Source organism: Siniperca chuatsi, linkage group LG23 (assembly GCF_020085105.1).
Source record: "Siniperca chuatsi isolate FFG_IHB_CAS linkage group LG23, ASM2008510v1, whole genome shotgun sequence".
In the NCBI taxonomy this organism is placed as follows: Eukaryota; Metazoa; Chordata; class Actinopteri; order Centrarchiformes; family Sinipercidae; genus Siniperca; species Siniperca chuatsi.
Window position 1 is genome coordinate 16,914,095 of NC_058064.1, and position 26,555 is coordinate 16,940,649.

Below are 26,555 nucleotides of genomic sequence, written 5' to 3' on the forward strand. Positions count from 1 at the left end.
GTCTTCAGCAATGGTCACATCTGTCTAAAAGTATACCTGAAACCCACACTGAAGGAGCACATTATTTAGTGCAAAACTCCATGCAAATGGTGGATGCTTATGTATGTAAGTGTGCAGCATCTTTATTTAAACACCAATAAATTATCACAAAAGTACTGTTTGTTCTTCATCATAATTGCTGTAAACCTGACCGAAGAGCCACTTACATAACCTGGCATTGCTGCCTAAGAGCTATTACACACAAGAGTGGAAAAAGTGCTTTTGAAACTGGAAAAGTCCCTCTTACATCCCGTTTACAATCATATCAGTGGATTTATCAAGGGGCGTTTAAACCACAGGGAGGTTTGAAGTAATCTGTTGATGTTTCACCCACTTCATTTCTACAAACTATGAGAAATAGCATAGCTAGTGGTCTGTCTGGTTTGTACAAACCCATCCCAGTGAGCTGCGGTCTTCCACCCAGCTTCCCAGAACCTTGCTCTTTTGTGAAATAAACCAACATTCTTCCGACTCCACTCTACCTCCTAAACTGGGCAGCTTTAAGTTCAGTGGGATGGCATGAGAGCCAGTGCGTTTCTTTACAAGGCCATGGTTCTGGACAGTTGTCATGTACACATCCAAATCAGTTGCAAAGGAAATAGTTTTCCGGTTTTGGTTGTCTCTGAATGTGGTGTTTACCACATGTCAGTCTTACTGTATATTTAGAGCACCAAGTACAGTTCTGAATGTCCCTACTCAGTTTGACATCCTTTTCCAAACTGTTGACACCAACAATCCCTGAACTTCTAACTATTATTCTGTAGGTTCCAATCTTGAGGTAAAAGTGGGCTTAAAGCACATTTAATCCCCTTTTTTTCATTCTTTTTCTAACATATTGACATTAGCATTTCATTTAAAGTTGCAATAATCAATCTTTTTATCTTCAAAATATATAAAAATGACTTTGTGTAATGTGTAAAGGTGTCACTCGTGGTAACATACAAAGAAATATCTCCCAACCCTTCAGTTCTCCTCAGGACAACAGCCAACCATCTTTCTGGTCATTGTTTTGGTTCACTCTCACTGCTCTCATTAGTGTTGATTTTTTAGAAAGTTTTCAGCGCAAAAAGTCTGATAAACCAACAGTACGCTAGTTGCCCAGCATTAAACACAAACAAACAAAAAGTTCAAATTTAGTATTAGCTGCTAAAGAGCCAGATATTTCCCTAAAAGAAACCAGAAGCTAAATGTGAAGTGAGTGAATATTAGATTATTAGACTCGTAATCTATCAGGTGGCCAGAAAAAGTCCAAGTGAATGCTAATTTTGCTCCATATCTGCTGTATGTGTAAATAATTAGCATTCTTCTAACTTGTTCGCTAAAATATGAACTTTATAGGGTGATAATTTGTCTGTGTGTGTCACTGTCAAGTGGTCAAAAAAAATCAGTTAAAGCATGTTTAAAGAGTCTTAACACCCCCTTTTTTAGCTTTAACATGCCCCCTTCACAAATTGAAAAAGTGCATACAAAAACTGACCTATAACTCTGTTGTTGGCTCAGGAATTGTAGTCTTTTCTACTTTAGCACTCATTGTAACTCAAATTGTATAGGAGTGCTATTTAGATGCCAAGAAAGCAAATACAAACTCCAGACCCCCACCCAGCTATGGAAAGACCAAGGCTATCACACCAGCTAATAATCTGCTGTTGCTCTTGTCTGCAGGTTACAACCCCTTCCTACCCCGTGGTGGTCAAGATGGGGCACGCCCATGCTGGCATGGGAAAGGTAAGTTCCTTGAAATATACAGACAAAAACACTCACAAACATACTTTGTTCTTTCATCTTTGCCAGAACCAAATGTTTAAACCCCAGACTTTAAAATTAACCCTGAACTTTGAAACCTAACCCTTACATTAGATGAAATGTATTGGTATCTAATCCCTTGCTTAGAAACAACTGAAAATTGGGTTTAGGGTTACAGAAATTATGGTTAAAAATTCAACTTTAAATCAGGAGGTTTCCTCTAAAAGGACTAGTTGCATTTTGCAAAATGCACTTATTCACTTTGTTGCTGAGACTTAGATGAGAAGATTGATGCCTCTCGTATGTCTGTATGCTAAATAGTAAGCTAAGGTAAGCTAACAGTGTCCTGGCTGTAGCTTAATGAAAACAAGGGGAAACAGCTAGCTTGGCTTCGCCAAAGGTAGCAAAAATATGCATACCATTACCTCTAATTAGTAAGCTTTAGAGGTGGTTAACCTTTGGGTAGCTGTTTCCATTTTATGCTGAGCTAAACTAAGCTAACTGTCTCCATATAGCTTCATATTTAGCAGACAAATATGAGAGTGGTATCACTCTGCTCATTTGGCAAGAAAGTGATTAAGTATATTTCTCAAAATGTCTAACTATTCCTTTAAGACAGGAAGACAGTAGAGGACTATTAAAATCCTAACTCATCGTGAAAAGAGTCTGCGTCACACTTGCAACAACTGACTTTTTCAGACAAGCACACAAGTTCAGATTTCCACCTTTACCAGCTCAGGTTACAGGCTCCCACTTAAATTTGTCTTGATTCCAGTCATGCAAATCAAACGTGATATTATCACAACAACTTTGACTGGTCTGAGGTTCAAACAGGAGGTAAGAGATCAGAAACCTAAATCCCCATCTTTTCTTGTTTGTACACACCAGTGTTCAGTCATGATGTCCAAATCACAGTTATAATCAGGCTGTAAAGTGCGTAGTGTTGCAGAAGAGCACACACAGACAGACTCACCACTGATAAAGTCTGAGTACAGTCCTCTGGTAGTTTCACTTTTGATGTTCTCTTACACAACAGTCTGGCCGCCTAACAGTTTCAGACGATCTAACATGATTGCTGCATGGAAAGAACTGTAGACGGATGTTATCCCTTCATTTTCCCGCCAGTGTACAAGTGTGATGTGTGATATCATTTCTGTTGATTACATAATGAGCGATGAACAGTGTGGAGAATTTGTTTCCAAAATGTATTGTATATTTAGCTTTTGTAATTTATTTATTCGAAGATGTGGAGTTACACAATTGATAAAGCAATAAGAAAGTCTGCACACTTTTTCTCCCAAACACATCTCTCTCTCTCCCGCCAGTTATTTGGATTCACAGGGGGCGACAATTCCTATATGTCTTTTGCCCTCGTCTGTCTGGATGGGCTTGGTTTCCTGTTCAGGAGCCAGACATGGTATAGAATTCCCCATAAGGCTCTAGGGGACCTTGTAGAGCAGGATCCCGTTTAACCCCTCAGACCTCACAGAGCTCTGAGAACGGACACGTGGGATTTAAGTCATTGCTGTTTTGTTTGTGTTTGACAGAAACCTGTAATGCTTTTGTAAGTGGACCCAAAAAAATTAACTTGCATTTCTAACTTGCTAATACCACATTTACTTACATAAACACTGCCTATATATAATATTACATGAACCATAACTTAAAGATGCAACATGTAGTACTTTAGTTCTATATCATTACCACATGAATTTGGGGCCTTTATCATTGTTACTGTAAAGATAAATGAGAGAACTGTAAAACCCTACTCAGCATTTTCCACTGTGACTAGGTTGACTTGAATTTCTTTATAGTACAAAACAGGAAGAGGGCACTGTTCTTCCAAGGCAAAGTTACTTTCAGCAAGTTTATTCTGAAATTAAGGAAAAATGCCTTAAAGCAAACCTATGTAACTTTTTTAAAACAACATATAACATAACTTTCCTCTTAAAAATAAAAAATCTGAGCTCAGAAGCAATAAATCACACCCTCGCTCAATTTGACATATTCAGGGGTTTTGCTGCTACAGCCTTACATGGTCTGGTATGACCAGTAGTTTATGGTGGCTAATGTTAGCTAATGTTAGGAAACTTTAAATAGATATTGCTGTATAAGTGACAGTTCACTAACTTAATGACTTTTCTCTACTTGTGTTGCTGTTTGATTACGTTTAATCATGTCACACATGAACATTTCAATGGTTTTATCACAAAAATAAAGCAAAAATGAACACTATCTCACCAGGAGACATATTTGTTGTTTCCTGCATGTGGTCTCATTTCCCTCGCTCTCAGGCAAGTGGCTCAAGAAAATTATGGAAATTTAAGGGAAATTCAATGTTCCATTATCCTGTAATTAACACTTGTGGCTAGAGTGGCCGCTGTTCAGCAAAAGTTACATAATCTCGGTTTAAGGGAATTGTGGTCTTGTATTCACAGAAAACAATAACCCCATCTGTGACCTCAGGACTTCACACGTTACCTGTGATTCACACATGATATCCTCTTACATACGTATGTCCGGTCAAAAAGAAGAAAGGAGCATAGTTTGATAGTTAGTTATGTTACTGAAAAATCTGGCATAGACTGTTTCTGTTGTTAAAATTGGATTTTGATTGTTTTTTTAATCCTAAGGCTGGCATAAGCAACGCAGCGTGAATCACAGTGTAACATACAGAGTGCTGGTCACTGAAAGGGCTAACAAACGCTAACAACACCACTGGTGTGAGGTTTTAATATTAACTGCATATTGATAATGTTTGTATGGTCACATTTTAATAGGCTATACATATCAAATGTGTCTACTCATTTAGCCTCTTTCATTTGATAAATGTTAATGACATAACAGTAGCAGAGTGAGGCTTTACACCCAATTTTCCCATTACGTGTTTTTAGACCTGTCAGGCTCTGTATTTCAGCTAGTAGGCTATGACATTTAGTCTGCATACTGATCAGTATGACATGGGTTTTTCCACCAGGCGCTGTTCATCTCTATGCCAGTGTTTCACCTTCTCTGGCTTACCTTTTTATTTTCTGTTTGCATCAATACGGTTTGTTTAGTTTCTCCAAGGAATTGCGTAAATCTCTGGCTGGATTTGTGTGCTTACAGCTCAGACCTGGCACTAGCTATCAGATTCTACCTCTCGAGCCATGATGTGAACTGTGAGTCACTTCCCTTCATTCACTTGATTATCTTGTTTCAACTTCTGCCCGCTTACTGTAAACGGTCAAGGTTCAGTGTTCAGCCTCAGTGTCACTCTGTTAGCAACAGTCACAGTATAAAGGAGTTAGCTGAATGCATCAATTTATAATAACTTCATAGTACATACACATACCTTTACAGTATGTCATTTATAAAAGAATAGGATAGACAAGGTTTTGCTGCTACTGCCTACTTGGTCTGGTGTGACTAGTCGCTAATGGTGGCTAATACTAGCTAATTTGAGCAACCTTTAGGTCGATATTTCTGTGTAACTGATATTACTGAATTAGTTTTGTGACTGTATTGCCCTTCTTTGCTTGTGCTACTGTTCACAGATGAACATTTAAATACGCATGGTGTGAATTACTTCTTGTTTTACTTACCCCTTTGATAGCTGGGATGGCTTTATGTTATTGTTCAATAGTTTTGGCCAAGTTTGCATTTGTACTACTGCCATTTGGAGTGACAGAAACTGGGTGTTTCAACCATTTGAAAAGCTTTTAGCTTTTTGCTGTCTTTTTTCTAACTAGTCTTACTGTAATTTTAATCAACTTACAATTGACTCAGGTTGGTGGAAAACTGAGGCATGTCTTGTGCAGACTACCGTAGTATTGTGACAATAACTATAAAGATCAGCATCACACAAATGTTTAATCTTACTTGTGTGTTGATTTTTCTCCTAAACAGAAATATGTAGATATATATTATCAAATCATAATTTCTATTTTTTCAAATTAGCTGAGCTTCACAATTTTTCCACGTACCCCCTGGTAACTGCAGAAGTACACCTGGTTGGGAATCACTGCTGTAGAGGTAGGCTTATATGAAAACTCAAGCCAATAAAACCAGTTCACAAGTGATAGCACATTGGTTAACACTTTAAAATGCTAGCAAACTCCATTATGTCTGACATGCATAATGACATGCAAATGCATAAAATTATCAAAGTGACAAGCTGTGAATGCCATTTTACTGTGATTGTTTTACAGCTATCAGCCAGTGGCATCATCTACATGTACTAGCATACAAGGGTGCATCCACTGAAATAAGATATATTTAGGACTTAATAAGCTAACATTATCTCAACTCAAAATGAACCGTCAACTGGTACAAAGGTTCAAAGAAACCGTAATTTGTCTGAGGTTCTCCAATATGGACACCAGAGCATGTGCTCTAACTCTTAAGAAAATAGTTCTTAAGAGTTAGAAATAGAAAAACTAATGGATTTAGTTGCAATAGAAGAGCTTTTTATGTGGGTTCCAACAATCGTTTTCATTTTATTACCCATCAAAGTAACAACACTGTTTATTGGACCACATTAACCATCAAAGTTGCCCGCCCTTCTTTTAAACATTTAAGCCTACTTTTATTGTTTTGCTACCATTCTTGCTCTTGCTCAGTTTTGCTTCATTTGTTTTCCCACATTTTTTCGTGAGGGTTGCATCATTTTTAAAAGCTCCTTGGGATTTCTTTGTTCCACCCGGACAATTTGTATTTCTTCTTAAGCGGTTTTGGGATTTCTTTGTGTGTGAAAGTGCATTAAACTTAAACCCTTATAAACACGGCATTAAACTGTTTTCTAAGACCTCACAAAGTGTCTAATTTCCATTTGTGCTTTACATTCCATACTCCATACTGATCAGTATGACAGTAACTGAACTGTTTTTACTTCATCTATGGCACAATGTAGCCATTTCTTTTATGACTTGATTGAACTTACACTGAACTTAGTAGCCTATGGTATCTACATAACTTACTGTATATTAGCATCTGAGGCAAAACTAGTGTACTCTAATACACCACTAGAAAAGACATGAATCCTAGTTTAGATCAACAGACAACTGCAATCACATTTCCATACCATTTTAAAGTGAGTTGATGACCTGAACACCCACTAAGTTTAAACCTACACTCAAACTCACCTTCAGAAGAGAAATCCCTGACAAAAAACAGAGGTTTCTCTATCGAGTTGGCAAATACCACTTCCCTGTAGACCTGTGATGATACCAGTGAGAGGGAAAACCAGTAGGCTCTGGTCCATTTTGGTTTGATGACGGTTTGATACATTAAAGCGGCCGATTGATGAGTTTGTCTGCCAAGAAGCCCCATTTCCCATGACCTGATGGAATACACTTCATAAATCAGTGTATCAACATAGTTAAATAAGACAAAGAAAACAGCACCACCTACAAAAACATCATCCACAGAAAATCCAAAGAAGAAGACATCAAACTAAGGCTGTTGAAACGACAGGTGATCCCTGGGAATTGTAGTGAAGAAGCCAGTGAGAGCTTTTGTATCCAAGATGGAGTGTAGAAATAAATAAATGAGAGTCTTGCAGACTACCACTGAGGGGCAACTAGTTGTTTCCTTCCTATGTTACAATGTCACACCTCATCGTTACCTAATTATCTAAAAGTTATGGTGAAAAATACCTTTGAGTTTTATGTAAGAGTCATGTTTTGTGTTCATGGGTTCCCATTGCGTCATTTCCCTTCAGTCTGTGTCCACAGTCTACAGTCTAATCACTTGATGGGAGTGAGGTGACGTAGTTCAAAGCCGCCCCTGGCAATGTTTCCATCCAGGGACCCTTCATTATCCCACCAGTGTACAAGTGTGAAATTCCTGTGGGATTCTAAGTGGCCACTGCCAGCTTTGACTGCACACTTTTTAATTAGCCGCTCACTAACGAGTGGCGTCTCTCCCACAGATCAAAGTTGAAAACCAACAGGACTTCCAGGACATCACCAGCGTGGTGGCTCTAGCCGGGACCTACGCCACCACTGAGCCCTACGTCCAGTCCAAGTACGATATCCGCATCCAGAAGATTGGCAACAACTACAAGGCTTACATGTAAGATGTTTCACTCTACCAGCATCATACATTTGATACATTTGATGGCTGACACCATTACAGATGTAGTGAAGCTGCATATAAAGCTAATATTTTCGGCCAGTATCTACAGTTGGGGCCACTTTCACATCAGAAAATCACTGTTCACATCAGAAAATCACTGTTCTTCTTGTCAGAGTGGAAACTCCTCTGAAACAGCATTTAAACCATCATTAGACAGTACATAGTAAACAGTTCCAGGAACTACAGAGCACACAGGAACTAAAAAAGAACGTGTTTACACATTTTTGTTTGCCTCGCCACCGCATTTGAAAAAGATCGGGCAGATTAGTCTGATGTCGGATTAAAATAGTGAGGCTGTGTTTCAGGCGTGATTTTCACTCACCCCGATAGTTCCTGGGCTATCAGAAAGTACTAACCCTGGAGCAGGGACTTTTCTGGTACTAGAAACTATGGCTGTGGAACTAAGTGAAGTTGCTGGGACCTGCAGTCAAAACGGCGTTAAAGTTCCTGAGTTCCTCAAATGGGTCATGGGCCCCTGGAAAAGTTCCTGCGGTGGAAAAAGGCTATACTAATGGTCTACACTACATTATAAAACTCTCCAGAAACTTGTGACTTTTGTTTTGTTCAATCTTGATTTAACCAAAAAGGCCTAACAGAGGTAAAGGCCAAGATAGGCAGCAATAACAAAAACGTAAACATCAGAAAACAGATAACACAAAATATGTCACATAATCAGTCATTAGAAGCCAGCACCCATCACTCAGTTAGCATCAGAGTACAACACTTTGATGTTGCAAGTTGTGCTTGTCACTCGATTCATGTACAATATTATAATACATTGTTTATTTTCACTAAGTTCTTTATAGACAAAAATATCAAGAATTGCTATTAGATTCTGAGATGTCTGCACTCTCATAAAGTCATGGTCTCATTCCTACTTCAAACCCACACACCCATTTGGAAGCAAGAGACCTTTTTCTGTAAATTCAGCCGACCATATAGCAACAAAGAATATGAGTCAACACCCTCTTAACTTTCACGTCTGTATCAAAACAATTACTTGACCAAAAGCAGAGGAACAGAGTAGCCAAGCCTTATCTCATCTAATTTCCCCCTGGCCTCACCATGAAAGCATGTCTTTAAATGGCTCTGACACAAACATAATGTAGGTGTGGATGGCAATCATCATCACTGATTAAGTGACGATAGCTTCTCCCATGTGGTTTTCTATTCAGCTACACAAACAAGAGTTGTGAGTGATTAAGTCTTGGTGGAACATTGTAGCTTTTTGACTGGAGGCAGGTTCATTCATTTGTTGATGTTTTCCTTGGATTTACAGGAGAACGTCCATCTCTGGGAATTGGAAGGCTAACACAGGCTCTGCCATGTTGGAACAGATTGCAATGACTGACAGGTGAGCTGACTCAGAGACACGGTTGGAAAATGCAGACCTGTTTTGACAATTTTCTACCTTTTATATATTTTATACCTTCAAAAACATCTATCTTTTTGCTAAATCTCACATATATATATATTATAGTTGAAGTTTATTTGTAACTGCGAGCCCTGTGAAGTCCAACCCGCTTTCATGATATCTCCAGAGATTATTGGGTCTTTAATAATTGATTTATCAGTTATTGGTGTCACTGTGTTCCAGATATCGTATGTGGGTGGACTCCTGCGCTGAGATGTTTGGTGGCCTAGACATCTGTGCAGTGAAGGCCGTCCATGGAAAAGACGGCAACGACTATATCATTGAGGTCAGTTTGTTTTCAGAATAACCCCCAACTTCAGTCTGAGCTTCCCTGGTGGAAAATTAAAGACAGAGTTTCAAGAAAAAGCAAAAATTTGATAGCAGGAAGATGTACCTACTATTTTGCACCTTCAGTGTATTTTGGAACCAAACACTAAAGTCTCTTAAATATTTACTAGATTAATTTGAAACTTCATCAAAAATTTGGATTTTTGGGTGGGTGAATAGATGGAAAACATGTTCCAAATGTTTGCTGCGTTGGTAGGATTCCATGGTACAACGCCAATACAGTGTAAACATTACCTTGGATTCAGTCTCCTTCCCTGCTGATAATATTTCTTGTATCAAGGTGAAAGTCATCAGGGAAGGGTGTAGCTAGACTTGATGGTACGTGATCTGCCTTGAAAGAAATATTAGTCCGTAGACCAAACACAGGCTGGAGAATGAAATCAACATCAGGAGTCAGTGGTTGACTCACTGCGTCTACCAACACAGCCTGTTTATTTTGTGCCCACTGGTACCGTGCAGTTTCCAGTTTGTAGACAAATAAAATGGCTGGTGCATGACCTGGCGCAACTAATTTGGAGGTTTTCCTCCAAAATAACTTCAAATGTGGGGTTTCATTCCTCAATGGGATGAGTATGGTGGTAACACTGCCTGGGTTAGGGTTAAACTCCCACTGGTTTCACCTGTGCTGGAAATGAATGCATTCAAGGGCCTGTAATATCACATTGTTAAAGCTGCTCTAATCAATATTTTTACATTAACCACTGATCTACTGACTATGTGTCAGTTGAAAGGGGTTGCTCATAGTAATTAAACCACAGAGAATTATCACCTGACTGCAGTTTCCCTCGGGTCTACGGAGCGTTTTAGCATCTTCTAGCTAATTGTTTTGATTTTACGGCCCACAACTTTACTGTTTTGGTTCAATGTCACTGTTGTAATTAGCATTGTTTCTAAACACAGCAGGCAATTTCCAGCAAAAATGCATTGATACTGTACACTAGCTGCCCAGCACCAAACAGCAAACAGACAAACTTAGCATCATTAAAGGAGACCAAACCTCAACCCCATTTCCAGCCACAGTAGGCAGCTGTTTTCAGCAAAATAGCTCTGATAAAACCACTGTATGCTACTTGCCCAGCACCAAAGGGAACACAAAGTTAGCAACTAGCTAGGGAACACAGTAGAGCATTTAGCTGCTAAAGAGCTAGATATTCCCCTCAGAAGATGGTGGAAACCAAAAGGGAGCTAAAAGTAGAAGGATTATTGGACTTGGTGGCCAGATGAATGCTAATGTTGCTCTGCTGGACGTGTAAATATTCAACTGTTTGCTAACATGTTTGCTAACAAGGTGATGATGTCACTTGGCCAGAAGAAATCTCTGCCATTTTGCCCCAGTATTCAACAATCATACAGGAAGAAAAATATCATAGAAGAGGCACGGGAACCAATTTCAACTTCTACACGAGCTGAAAATAGACTAGAATGCAATTCAGCGACAAGATGGTTGAGATTTGAGTAAGGGGCATGACTTGCTTTCTCTCAAATGGAATGGACATCTCAGTCTCCTATCAGTATTGTTGTCACTTTCTCCACTGGCACATAAAAAACTGTTAAAATGCTCAGGCAGGTTCAGTCCTGTTGTATGGGGGTCGTTGCAAAACAGGAAATCAGTAGCTGAAGTGTATAAGAGGCAGGTTGAGAGAACAGTACAGAGACGAATCGTAACATTACCTTTGCTCAGGAATACCTGATCATATACTATGTAAGAGGATGATATGTGGGGGAATTTTCCATCGAGGATTATACCCAGGAGAGAAACAGGAGACAAATAGTTGTATCATCTGTTTTTAGAGCAGTCTCCTATGTTTTCAAATGTAAGGAAACAGGCCGGTCTGGGATGTCTGATGTGCCCATATTTAGGTTGAGACCATGGCATCACACTTAAACTCAAACTATCTCAGGCAATATCTACCAGCTCCCCAGAGATGTGTAGTCTTAGAGTCTGACTGTTTGGACAGAGAAACTGGTGACACAGTCGAGTAACAATGTTCTCTGATGAGCAACACTTCCTCCTCCTTGACTGCTCTATCTAGCTGTCTCTCTCTAACCCTTCAGCATGATGGAATTTAATTAACTGCGACAGGGAAGAGCTGGTGGTTCATCACAGTGGGAATCTGTTTTTTGTTCCAGACAAAGACATCAGCCATGACACCTCTCCCTAATGAAAAATAATGAGCTGCTCAGAGGCACTTCATTAACAGTTTACTGCAGCTGGTATTAACCTGAAGCAAGCTCCAGCTTTGTGTCAATTCAGTGAAAAAGCGTTCAGACAATGGAAGATTTTGTGACGTGACATCCCACAACATTCTGACACGGCACAGCTTAATGTTAAATTACATGACAGTAATTATACAACACAACAATATAACATGTCAATAGAAAATCAATATGACATGACATAAAATTACATTATGCAACTTAATGATAGGACACAATTTAACACTGTACAACGATGGCAAGACATGATATGCCATGGCAAGACATAGTTGACATAACAATATGTCATGAAGTGATCTGACACGATGCAACAGTGGACTAGCATGACATGACATAACATGACATGATGTACTTCAAATATCATTTAACATAATGTGGGCATAGCAGCTAGTGATGGCGATGTAGGTCTGTCGGTTCACCTCTTTGGTCCAGACTGAAATATCTTAACTATTGGATGGATAGCCATGAAATTTTGGTTTCTGACAAGCCCAATAACTTTTATGTTCCCCTGACTTTTCCTCTAGCGCCACCAGCAGGTTGACATATTTAACTTTTAGTAAAATAGCTTGACAACTATTGGATGGATTGCCATGAAATGTGGTACAGATATTGATGTTCCCCAGAGGATACATCTTTTGTGATCCCCTGACTTTTCATCTAGCGCCATAGAAAGTCAAAATTTTCACTTATCCCATGAAATATCTCATCATGTACTAGATACAAAATTTTGTACAGACATGCATGGTTTCCAGATGATGTATCATAAAGACTTTGGTGATCCCCTTACTTTTCCTCTAGCACCATCAGACTTGTGGTTTTGATTGAAATGTCTCAACAACTATTGGATGGATTTCATACATTCATGACCACTCAGGATGAATTGTAATCACTGGGGATTCCTTCACTTTCTATATAGTGCTATCATCAGGTCAACCTTTTAATGTGTCCAATACTTCCAATGCTGTTATATTAGCCTACTTGCAAAACTGAGGTCATTCCCATCAGCCTTGGCTGTACTTTTTGTTTAGTGCTAATTAGCAAAAGTTAGCATGCTAAAGACAGTATGGTAAACATTATACCTACTAAATATCAACATATTAGCATTGTCATTGTTAGCCTGTTAGTATGCAGCGTTTTTGAATCGCTGTGCCTCAGTACAGCCTCATAAAGCTGCTAGCATAGCTGTAAACTCTTAGTCCTGTTATGAAAAGGTTTACATATGATGGAGATGTTGTGATGTGACATGGCGTGGCATGACGTGACAAGACAGAACAGCATAATATGATGCCACATTACATGATTATAATGATTTCATATGAATGCAGTGTCATATTGACACAACACAATATGACATACATCACGTTACATGATGCAACCCAACAGTAGGACAAATGCCATGGCACATTTGACACTAGTCAACATGAACACCCATACAATACAACAACACAAAACAGCAACAATCACTTTACAGGAAGGAAAATAATGGCCTTATGATTAAATGATTCATGATACATGTATTTGGAAAAGGTATTTTTTATTTCATGCAGCCTTTAAAAACCATGACCAACAAATCATGGAATGGAGACAACACACACATGGCATAACTTGACATGACTCAATACCATGACATGATTTTACTTGACAAAATGACTCATGACACAGCATAACGTGGCAACCATAACATGATTATTACCTGAGCTATTTGAAAGATACAGTCAGAGAGAGGTGAAAGGAGATACATTAAATAGAGTTTAAGGATACACCTTGTATACCAGTGAGTATACAAGGTACTCAATAAGATGAGCTCAGATCCATGAGCTTTTTTATCTTTAAAAATCATGAATCATAAAAATCATTCAGCTAGCAAGAGGGGAGGAACGCTGCTATCTTAAAGCTACGTTTATTTTCCCAGGAAAACTTCCCCCTCTGCCCATCCCTGTACCGTCACTGCGCTATCATTTTTGAATGAGCACATTTCATATGTTGTGCTCTGTGAACTTTCCCATGCAGCAGGGTATATTGTCCAGACAGAACACTGTGCAGCTCAATAAAAGGGCAAAATAACACCTCTATGTTCGAGTGCTGAAAAGGCCAGTGGCAGCTCCAGTCTTCTGCCAGATGACTCTGTATCCTAATAAATCAGCAGGGTGGATCCCGGCTCTGCTTGCCACCACACGTCGTTTGAAGTGGGGCCTGGCGGTCGCCTGCCAGGCCTGTGCTCAGTCCCCTGTGGTAATGACTCAACTGGCCAAAACACTGTGCAACGCCCCACCTCACCACCAAATCCTAGCCAAGTAGCTGGGTACACACAGAAAAGGAAGGGCTTTAAAGGGTTCCCTGGTATGGGTAGTGGTTCTGTGCAGAACAGTATGAACCCAGATGGTTGGATCTCAAACTACTCTGAAAAACAAAGGAAAGAAGTAAGAAACCCTGGCACATAAAAACACAGTGTGGATTTGAAATGTTTTTTCAATACTCCGGATTCTCTGGATTCATTACGTTCAAGAATGCGTGAAACATGATTTTAATTTTACTCTGTGGTTTGATGCGTTTCCACATGAAACATGATGTTGGGAGAGGATTTAACATCAGGAAGGGCTTAACTAAAGGGACCTACTTGAGAATTGATCAAGGATGGCTTGGCTGGGTCTTACCAAAATCATCAGTCATGTTTTATTGGATGGAACTTTTATATGCTCTGCAGAGTATATAAAAAAACTTTCACATACTATAGCAAAAAAGAGTGGGATTTTCATACAGTGCATGTAAAATAACATATTTTGGAATTTCATCAGACTTTTAAATGGTTCTTTAATTGACCCTTTGCTTATCCACATCCCCCTCAGTTACTGTTGCTGCGTCTGTCAAGCTTTTTGTTCTCCCACGGCACATAGGCAGTTTACAATAATAACTGTGGCAGATTTACCATCAAAATTCAGTCATTTTTGAAACGATGGGTTCTTGATTTCAGACAGAGGTAAACAAAGCAGCTTATTTTTAGCCACCGACTTTGCCAAGTGAGATGACAACTCAATAGCAGATTTTATCAGTTGTACCTAGCTAGCTAATTAAGCTAACGTTAGCTCTGTGACTTGGTTGAAAACGCTGTCTACGGCTGACTTTTTAATGTTTCCAATGTTTCGAATACTTGTTTGTATTTTCAAACAGTATGTTTTCGTTTAAAGTTACAAGAGAAAAGGCATTTAGGATGAGAACTATTTACTGTCGTATCATCCAGGACCAGCTTTTGGTTTTGTGATGTTGCTCAGACAAAACAAAACATCTGAAGACATCACCTTGGGCTCGCAGAGCTTGTGATGAGCATTTTTAACAATTCTTTTGCTTTTTTAGACAGATTAATCAATAATAAAAATAATTGGAAGTTGTAGCCCTGCAGGTTCTGTATGGTTCTGTAGCTATCTATATTATAGATATATATATAGATATTCTGTAGATATGTTCCTAACGGTGTGAAACAAGCCTAAAGAGCAACTTTTAAGAGTGCAACATTAGCAACATCAGGTCCCTGGCTCTGGAAAGTCATTGTGTACATCAGTATTGCCTTGTGCCATCAAAGGTGACATGATTTCAATCTAACAAAACACCACACCACATGAATTGTGTGTTTTTATGTTTCCAAACCAGCTTGCCTGGAATTGCTCTTCAGGGACGAATAAAGTATGTTAAAACTGAATTGAACTGATGCCACTATTAAAAGCAACTTCTACCAGAGAAAAGGGGAAGCCCGTTTAGTGACATGAGCTGATGCAGTGTTTGTTTGCAATGGGATCGCTGCACGCTCTCTGCAGCACATGGTTGGTCTCTGCTTGGTGTACACTGTGTACAAGAGGATCAGCACATGCATGCCTGGCGCTGTGTTTACAGCCTGTGGCCGGGGCGTGGGCATCTGCATCCCAGCCAGCAGTGCCAGCAGCCACACTTTGCTGCTCCTGTTTGTTTTGGTCTTCAGGGAGGAGGACAGTCTCTGAGCCCCATGTGCTCTGTGGTTCTGCAGTACACGTGTATGTGCATGTGAGCTCAAGTGGTGGGAAAGTTGTTTTTTTTTTCTTTGAGGTTAATTATTTGTGTATGGCAATGGATGTGGTCTGTGCCCTTCCAAGTCATACCCAGGGCAACATAATATTTACAGATGGAGTCACGTTTTATCTGCTGCTCACTGGAAATTCTAATTTTGGGTCATTTTTGCAAATCAGAGGGTGGTACAGAAAAATAGCTTTTAGTTTGAAAGATGAGATTTGTGTGTTCAAATATTATTATTCAGTTTAACCGCTGCTTAAATGGAGAATAGGTCAGGAGATCTCAACATTTTTATCTCCTGAGCCCTTAAAATGAAGCTATACATCATCTCAAGCTGCACATGCACAGTTTCCCTTTTTACTTTGGTTCATGTGATTTGTTATCAGAGAGGGTTGAGGGGCTGGAGTCTTCGGAGGATTTTAAAAGAAAAAAGCAAACATCAGAGAGAAATTCTGTCCTATCCTACCCTGTTTTTGTCAATTTTGCACCCGATTAAACACTGTTGAACTACTTCACAGTGGTGCGGCACCTCTGTTGGAGGATGTAGTTGGACATATGCAGACAAGGGCTTTCTGAGGAGTATGATGCATGGGAACAAAAGTCAGTGTCATGCTCAGTTCATCCGGCAATAAATTGTATTTAAGGCCAGCAGAGTGTTGTATAGCTTATATTGTCTGAGATAAAATGACGGAAAATGACTCATCATTGCTGGCAAAACACCACAGAGTCCATTACCACTGACATCATTTAGGGTCTGAGCACGTCTCATCTTCATGATAAGAGATATAATACTGCCATCTAGTGGAGGAATTCTAAAGTTTCAGTTCGGTGGCGTAAAGCTTTCTGCTGAGACAGCCATCCAGGAACCTGATTGGTTGTTTTTCTGTCTCTGTAGGTGATGGACAGCTCCATGCCCCTGATTGGTGAACACGTGGAGGAAGATAAACAGCTGATCACAGAGCTGGTCATCAACAAGATGGCCCACGTGCTGCTGGGAGTTTCCACACCTCAGCCCTCCTCTGTCAAGGTACATCAGTACATTATGTCTGAAACATCACCTTTATATACATAGTTAATTAATACTACTGCTATAAGTATTACTACTGTAACTACTGTTAATGTTATTAACCGTACTGTTGATATACTGCAATTAATACTAATACCACTGTTACTACTACAGTCATATTACCTCTTATTATAGTAGTGCTATGACCATTACTGTTACCTGTTACTACCATTATTGTAACTACTGTAACTATAAACATAACTGTTGTTAATACTAGTATTATTAATATTAATAAAACTGTTATCATTAAAAATTGCTATTATTCTTGTACTACTATAATAAACCACTATTATTTACCACTACTTCTACCATTACTAAAACTATCACTGATATTACTACTGTTATTACTACCACTATTGCTACTTTTACTAATACTGTTAATATTACTAGACCTGTCAATGGTATACTATACAGTGGAAGTCTCGGACGTCAACCAGCTCGACTGGAGAAGGACTATAGTGCTCATGCTCTATGAGCCAAAAACGCGGAAGCGTGAGGAAGCCCGCGGAGACTTTCTCAGCATATGCGCCCAGTAATCAACTTTCATAGGAATGAACGGGTGCCATCTTTGATCGTAGTATCAAGTTCTTCGTAATACATGCATGGTGTTGAGGGGAGATGAAATTTGTTAAAAGCAAGGCCTTCCCCAAGGTTACTAATGTTTTCTTTGAACCTTCCTCTTGACTTACAAAAGATTGTAATGTCCTCCTCACAACATGTCAAAATAATATAACAGTGTTAAATTGGTACAACTTGTTCAATCATGTACCCCAACTGAACTTCTAATATACACATTAATAAAACCCTGACACAGAGACAGAGCTGTTGTCCTCTTCAAAGTTGTCAATGTAACTATTTATGCAGATATTAATTATATTACTAAGAAAGAATTAAAGACAATATAAATTCACGATGCGAACAGCTACACTAATTAAATCAAATGAGAAAAATCCCTGTATACAGTAACGACTGTTATTACTATGTCTGCTAATGTCCCTGCTGCCGTTAGTTCACCATGACCGTGACTTCTAATGCTCCAACTGATTACTCACACACTACCTTCTCACAGATTTTATCCAAGAAATATAACTTTTGAAGGTATTGTGTTGTAGTTATACATGTTGTCTGATGAAAAACAACTACAGCCATACGTGAAGCATAAAAGTCAAATATCTCTGTGTGCACTGTCTCGTTCAGGTGTATTACCATTAGAGCAGAAACAAGCAGGTTTATTGGTCTCCATGAAAAGAAAATACTTTATGTGATTTAGGTGAAATTGAAGATGAAGTCCATTTAATGTTTTATTGCTCATTATATCATGATTTTAGGACTACAGTTCTTAGTTAAATGTCCTACATTTCTGATTTGTTCCTCCAGATGAATGATTATAATCTGAGCGGTGTTTTAGGAAGGGAACCTTGTGTGTGGCAGATTTTATTTGTTGAGACAAAGTTCTTTGTTTGCAATGTAATGTAAGAAATCATTTTCGTGTCTGACAATGGTTCACCAGTGCATCTGCATTTTTGGTGTCCATGTGCATGACTCAGTAATGACTCTGTCCTTGTGTCCCTTCATCCGCAGACCACACAGCCCAGACGAGGTAGGAAACACTTTTTTGTTTGTTTATAACTGCAGCAGAATACTGGCTGCAGCAGTGTAATGGAAGAGTAAAACGACTAATCTACATGGAATTTGTGTGTACCCACTGCAGGGGGACACCGCTCTGGTTCCGCCTCTCCATCCCAGTCGGCCCAGGGTTCACCTCAGCGAGCCCGGTCAGCCACCACCTCACCCAGCCAGGCCTTCCAGCCTGGTCCCATCCCTGCCTCCTCCGGGCCTGGAGCTCAGAAACAGTCACCACAGCTGAAGTAAGTCCACACTGGGGTCCCACTAATAGCACACCAATATGATCCATGATACCATCAGTATAAGATCCATCCATCCATCCATTTTCACCGCTTGGTCCCCAGGGGTCGCGGGTGACTATATCCCAGTGACTTCGGGCCTTAGGCAGGGCACACCCTGGACAGTGTCGCGAGGCGAACCAGTATAAGATAAATGTGCCAAATAATTATTTTAATTTTGACTATTTCAACTATTACATTTTTACTCTTGTCAGGGAGGAAGAGCCTCATCTTAAATTTTGTTTTTAATCATAATAGTCAATCTGATTGAGTAAATTTCGCCAGGCAGATCTTGCTCTTACGTACCATAACTCTGGTGCTGTATAGGAAACATTTGTCGTGTGAAGGTCACATTCATAATGACGGCTTTTCTTTGCATCTGACCTTTCACCTCTCCTCTTTCACTGAAAAATGTGTAACTAAAATACCGTTCCCTTTACTGCACAGCAAATCCCAGTCGCTGACCAACACCTTCACAGAAACATTACGAGGAAGCCAGACTGACGACGAGGCCAAAGCTGAGACCATCCGCAGCCTCCGACAGTCCTTCGCCAGCCTCTTCTCTGACTAAAAGCCTCCCCAGAAGCTTTCTCATCCTGTCATTTGTCAGGTTCGGAAAAAAAAAAACCCTGACTGGTTAATCTGTTATGGAGTGTCCTTCCTCCTCAGAGCCTCTGCTTCCTGTTCCTGCCCTTTCCTTCTCACTGTTTGTGAAGTTTAAAACCTGGTGCAACCTGCTGTCCTCAGATCAACGATTCATTTATCATTAGAAAGGCCAGTGGATTTTGGGGTTCTTAGATGAAGGCCACCAAGGTGTTGACTGAAGATGTCCAATTTTAAAAACTGACATATTTGCATCTGTCTTCCTTACAGGAGATTTTAAGAGATGTAGGATGTCAGTGCAGGTGCAGAATCAAATCCCATTTAAAGTTCGCTAACTTTTACTCAGCTTGATGATCTTGTCTGTTTCCTCTTTGCTGTTCATGCCACTTAAGAACAGGTGAAGAAATAGATCCATATAAGTATCAGTCCAGCCATTAATTTGGCTTTCCCTACATGCTTCTGCATCTGTCTCCTTATACCCATAATCATGTTTTTATAGAACAGCACTGCAGTCATCATGTTAGAGGACTGACACATTTTCAGGCACCTTGATGCTGTAATTTGGTGTGTTTAAAGTTCAAACAGAGTTGAATAGCATCTATAAAAACACGTAAATGCCGGCTTGTCCTTTCTAGTGGTGAATAATTACAGTAAATATTCGTAATCTAGCTCATACTGCTTGGTATATAGTCGTTTTCCTGCATTCTGTTCAACCAGTGAAACTGTTCATTATTGGGTCACGTCGGATTTGTTGATATATACATTTATTTATTAAAATAAATTTCTTTTAATTATTTTAATTGACTCACAGCTTCCAAACTGTTTGCAGATGTCTACGGCAATATTCTTATCTGAAACTGTTCCGGTTAACTCATGAGAAATGTACTGAATCCTCACGGTTCACCAGCGATTTTGAGCATCTTGCCAGCAGCCACATTTCTCAGACATCCATGTGCTGTAGACACATATTGGCTTACGTAGTAACTCCTCTGCCTAACATTACCAAAGTGCTTTTACATAAAAACAGAAAAAATCCCCCCCTGCACTGGGTCTAGAAAACAATCACACAGCGAACCAACCTTTGAGCTTGTGATTTCGCAAGGTGCAAATGCTGTACTGGCTTACAGCCATCGTCTTCCATCACAGCCCACAGATCTTCCCCTGCAATTCTTCTTTTTCTTACTGTTTTGTGCTTTGTGAATAGCACTATGGTGTATTTTCTGTGGGGGATTTGTATCATAATTACTACTGCTATGTGTTTAAAGGCGAACAGTGACGATGTAATATTTTCAGACTTTTAATGTGCTTAAATTTCCACTGAGTCAGAAAAGGTTTGGTTGTGTAACATCACATCTTGTATCTTTATTCTCCTTTGTTCTCCAGCGTCAGCTGGGATTGCAGATCATTTCTCATCATCCTGTTTTTGCTTTTGGTCAAATGGTGTGCATGCAACATCTGCAATGGTAGCAAAGCAGACGTCCTCTTCCAACGTCGATCCTGCTTTGGAGCTGCATGTAAATGTTTAGTGAATGTCGTACGTAGAGTCCAATTGGTGTTTTCTAACAGAAAACCAACACAAGCTCATGATCGTAACTATTCTATTCTATTCCACAGCGAAAACAATGGTAACCCTTTATTTTATGGGTGCTGTAATTTCTTAATAACTTCGTATGAAGTTCCAATGTAATTTGGTGCAAATTATAGCGAAAATATAGACTGTTTTGAGAAAGTACTTATGTCATAGTTATCCACAACCAGGAAATGTTAATGTCTTCAGATTTAATGACTAAACAAATTGACAAAGATCCATTATAATCTATGTAAATAGTCATTTATTTGATGGAACCCTCATTTTATGCTAAAATATTGGTAAAAGAAGTTTAAGATACCAGGAAACCTTCGGGGATCAATAAAGTATTTCTGATTCTGAAACAACGTTCTTCTATTTCAAAGAAATAATTAGGAAACTACAAGGACCGTAAAGTAAATTGTTAGCAATGTAATTTTTTTCCTAAAATAATTCCTTTGTGCATTCACAGTGCAACAGTTTGTTGCATCAAGCTTACAGGAGGAGATTGACTGTATATTTGGCTTTCCATGCAGAGCGCATTCACAATCTAATAATCTGTAAATTGCTCTTTTAGCAGGAAATTATGAAGCCGTCTTGTAGTTGGCTCTTTAATTACCTGTGCTACATATCTAGGCTCATCTGTGAATGAGCCTAGATATGTTTTTTTTCTATCGTTTCATTTAGAGGGACCTGGACAAAAAAATGAATTATAATCCATAGTCCATCCTATTTTTTGTTCAAATGCCCCAAACAGAAATCAGTGTGACTGCAGTGCGTTACTGAGGGGACATTTGAATATCTGTGAGCAGTACGCAGTAGTTTAAATGGACCTGTCATGATTCCAAAGCTGTTATTGTTCTTTTCACAACAACAACAATAATAATAATAATAATAATAACAATAATGGCCTACATTTTAAGGTAAAATTTATTCAAATGCATGAAGCTGTATAAAATTTATGATGGTGTGTGTGGGTGTGTATGTGTGTGTAAAGTTGTAAATTTGCCATTATGATTAATAATGATACCAACCACAAAAAAGAACTGCCCATTTCTGCAATAATTATGGTGATAATAGGTTTTACGTCATTTTGATTTCAAACTACGAAGCGTGACACTTTAAGAGAAGCTGTTACTACTTTTACCAGGCTTTTATTTGGTGTTTTGCCTTCCAGTCTCACTGGCAGAAATATGAAAGAACTAACATTGTTTGTTCATTACGCTAAATAAGCGCAATGCCTTAGCTTGAATACACACTATAGTGCTCGTTACCAAAAACCGTATTAAGCAATGATCGGGATTGTAGTATTCCTTCTACAAACAGTTCCTCTGGAGGGAAAAATATTCGGATTGATTTATATTTATCGTCAGTGGGAATCACAGTTGTTAGTCTAGTTAATTGACTGTTTGCTAAGCCCCGCCCTCATAGTTACTGTTGCTACCTGTCAAGCTTTCCATTCTTGTTCGGTAAATATGCAGTTTACAATGATAATGGTGAAAGTTTTATCACTTTAAGTGTTTGAGTGACATTTTTGAAACAGTGGGTCCTTGATTTCAGTAAAAAGCAGCTTTTCAGTGAAATGACATTTCTCAGCTGAAATGACAACTGTCACTAACAGATGTTATCAGCTGTCAGATAGCTAGCTAATTAAGCTAACGTTAGCTCCATGAGTTGGTTGAAAATGTTGTCTACCTGACTTCTTAATGTTTCCAGCTGACTCGATTTAAGTTACTCTTTAATGTAATGAGAGTAAACGCTTTTAAGATGAGGACTAAAAAATATGTTTTGCAAACTTAATGCTATCTCGGGTAATGTTGGCTGGGGTTTCTAGTCTAGTGGGGATTTTTTCTTTCCTTTCTTTTCTTTTTTTTTTTAATGTAACCTACAACCCCCCAAGTAATGTCAAATGAAATACTCCTTATCCCTGGAAATAACACAGGTTTAGGTTACCGGTGTAGGCAGTAAGCTAGCTCGCCGGACATGCTAAAGTTAGCTGCTTACATTAAAGCAGATAAACACACTGTTTAATCAATTCCCTGTAGTTTTGTTTTTGGACAAACGCTGTGCAGGGCAGGGGTTTAGTGAATGATTAATTAACCTGCTCATCTGCCAACATCAAGAAGTCTGTGCTAGTGATCTTTTACTTTATTGCCATTTGTTTGACAACACTGTGATTCTTCTGCTTGCTCCAACCAGGCATTGGTTGTAATAATTCTGCCTTAAGGATTGTTTGTAAAAGCAAAATTCTGATCTGCAGTCAGCTTTATCTCTGACTTAATGCAGTGTATTGTCATTGAGCACTTTTGCAAGCGTTTCATCACCTTTGGCACTGTGTCAAAATGGACCAAATTAGCATTTCATTGTGAGACCCCTTGATGGTTTAAATCACATTGTTTTGTGTTTATTGTAATGATGCATACCACTTAGTGTGATAAGCCATAACCAAACCATGAGGATTTATGTGCCACGCAATAATGGCTGTGACATCACTGATAAACTGACATATTACCTTAAATCACTGTGTCTGTTTACTTTAAGGATTTTAGGAGGCCTGTCCTGCAGAGGCTCACAGTAGTAACTGTTTTTGATTTTGAGTTAAAATCAAGAGACACAGATTATTATATTTTAATTATGTGCTACTAGTACTTGTGTCAGGATGAACTTTGATGTCACTTTTCTCAGTTTTACTGCAATTTGGGTGTAAAAATGCAGTTTAGGATCCAGCTGATGCCATACATATACCCATCTACTGGGTCAGATTATATTCAATGACCAGATGTCAGATGATTTTAGTTTCTCACCAGTGTAGGTTTGCTTTTTTTAATTTAGGGCCAGACTAAGTCTCTCATTCAGCTGCTACAGCACAACACACCTGATATTTTTGATTTGACTCAATTCGAACTGAGCTGCAAAGTTTATGTGTTTCTACCTCAAGTTCTGCAGAAACTGACTATAGAGTGGTAGCACTGGAAAAGATTTTGTGAAACGAGCAGTGTTTCAGATCATAATTAAGAGCGTGTTAGTGCAAGAAAAGGGAGAGACAATTGCTCCCTCAGCCAGAAGGGATTAGTTTGATACATGGACCTTAGAAAAACAACAATGTAGTGTCTGTGACATCAACCTGTGGAAGATCGGCGTCTAGATTTCCTGCAACATCCAACATAGGCAGCAGGATGGAGATGTGGGATGTGGATGAAGACGCGGTCACCCAACCACTCCCCAAACATACTCCTTTATTAAGTCTTAGTAACCCTTTAACGGAACTATAATTTGGTGCAATGCATAAAACTACAAAATCCTTAACATTTTTGACTTTGTATTTCTGGAAAGAAGATGCCGTTGAGGCCCACAGCTCATTTTTGCCCCGGGGCCCCCTAGCAGGCTAATCCGGCCCTGGTACCTATTTTTGTTTCTTGCTTTTTTGGTGCCAGCATGTAGTGGGCATTAGAGCAATACGTTTGACAGGAATTTTCACATCAAGAAGAAACTGAGGTTTAAATAGAGATATCTTTTGAGGTCTTTTGCTTGATTGACAGCTGTCTCAGCCTATCACAGCCTCAGCTCCGAAAACAACTACCTTCAAAAACGTATCTTTAAAAACCCGTTGTTGATGTCACAGATGCTGCATCCCTGTTCTTTAACAGTGTGTGCAGGACTTTGTGAGACAGAGTTGCATCACTTCACCCCATCTTTTCTCTTATCACGTGATTTCAGTTAAACGTGACATAATTTGGAGAAAAGGCAATACTCTGCTATGTTTTACATTTCTTTTTCTTTTAGTCATGACATGGTTCAGTCACAGGCTCAACTTCAGGTGTGTTGAACTGATACATAATCTAACACTGAATTGAATATGCAGCCACAGAGACTTGCCATTAAGTACAGCTAATGCTGCAAGGAAAATCAAGTCCACTTTAAATGTGCCATTTGTAAATGAGAGATATAATGTCATTGCACAGGTTTATTTGCCTATCTTTCAGTCCACTATGTCCCTTCCTCTTTGCTGAATGGTGGATGGTATTGTATGGTATTTTAAGTGTATTAACGTTCTGTATATTGGTGTAAATGTGGCATGAAAACCAACCCCTCCTGTGTGCCTCAGGTGTGTAAATTTGGTCGTTATGTGATCTTAATGTCTGGCTGCTTATTTGTGAGAAGTGTGATGCATCTCATGTGTTTCTGTAATTTATTAGTATTAAGATTATTTTGTTTTCTGTATTTTTGTTCTTTTGTCTGAAAATCAAGATTTCTGTTATTAAAGGTAACAACTTTTATTATACCTGTGGTTGTGCATTCCAGTTTCTATCTACCAGTCATCCGCAGAGCTCCACATGTGAAGATTTGAATGTTTTTCTCCATTTATGGTCATTATAGCAGAAATCCTGGCTCTTACTCTACTTTTAAAAAGTCCTGTTTGAAACACGCAACTTTCAGAATATGTGGTGATAATCCCAAAATCCCTTCATCTTGGATTACTACTGCATTTTATTCCTCTTGGCGTGAAGCTCGGCGTGTTAAAAGCTGATTGGCACCACGAGGCCACAGAGAGGGAAACCTGCTGGACTCCAGTGATGCCTTTCATCTGCTGCCCACTTCACGTCAAGCTTTCAAATTAATTTTGTTAGGCACTAATGTTTCAGAGGTAATATGAAACACATTCAGTCGTGAATATACACTGCACACATTATTACTTTTCAAACAATGGCATCATCACTCAGATATTTCTGAGACCAGTTCATGTCTGAATGTGCCCATCAAACTGAAAATGTTCAGTTTCCAAAATAGTTTACACCACTTTAAGGAAAAAAATTGCAAGTTTGGAAGTGTATTCATAGATGTGATAATTTTTAATAGGTGTCAGTATCTTTAGACATCATTATCATTTTTAAACCTGAATTAACCGAATCTTTGCTCACTTGGGTGCAACGAAACAAGCTACACAACACTGACTTATCAGGATTTTTTTTGCTGTGGGTTCGTCTTTCACATTATTGATCCATTGGCATCATAAAAATATTGATTAGTGCAGCTTTAAGTTTATAATTTTATGCCAGAAATAGTATGAAGTGATATTTAAAGTATCTGAAGCTGCATTTAGACCATCATGGACCATAATAAACAGACTAATGAGACTTTGCCTACACCTTTTAATATCTGAACGCAGGGAATCTTTACATGATAAGTTATTTTTTAAAATGATTGAATATTGTAATTTATTTAATTAAATCAATACAAATTACTGTAACTGTAAACAGAGTGGTATCTGAATTCCTATGTTAATGAGAAAATTAACAAAACTTAATGATGCTAAACATCCCACATGTCTGCAGCATCCCACTACTGATAAATACAAAGCACGTAACCAAAAAAGGTGCACTGTCATTAAATGAGCTTGCAAATACTCCACACACTCCGCACATATCTGCTCCATATCTTAGACACATCTAGCTAAAACCTTCCTTAAATAATAAATGTAGAAATACTTATCATCATTAA

General features: G+C 38.9%; 1 protein-coding gene across 1 annotated transcript in view; it reads left to right on the plus strand.

Moving 5' to 3' along the window:
- The window catches only part of LOC122871213 (synapsin-3-like), a 146,397-nt gene extending 121,059 nt beyond the window's left edge, over positions 1-25,338 (plus strand). The window contains exons 7-14 of the mRNA XM_044186031.1: positions 1,702-1,764; positions 7,694-7,836; positions 9,179-9,253; positions 9,497-9,599; positions 16,812-16,943; positions 18,564-18,582; positions 18,694-18,850; positions 19,334-25,338. Of these exons, the coding sequence (XP_044041966.1) occupies positions 1,702-1,764; positions 7,694-7,836; positions 9,179-9,253; positions 9,497-9,599; positions 16,812-16,943; positions 18,564-18,582; positions 18,694-18,850; positions 19,334-19,457 (816 nt within the window). The 3' untranslated portion in view covers positions 19,458-25,338. The remainder of the gene's footprint in view (positions 1-1,701; positions 1,765-7,693; positions 7,837-9,178; positions 9,254-9,496; positions 9,600-16,811; positions 16,944-18,563; positions 18,583-18,693; positions 18,851-19,333) is intronic.
- Positions 25,339-26,555: the final 1,217 nt, after the last annotated feature.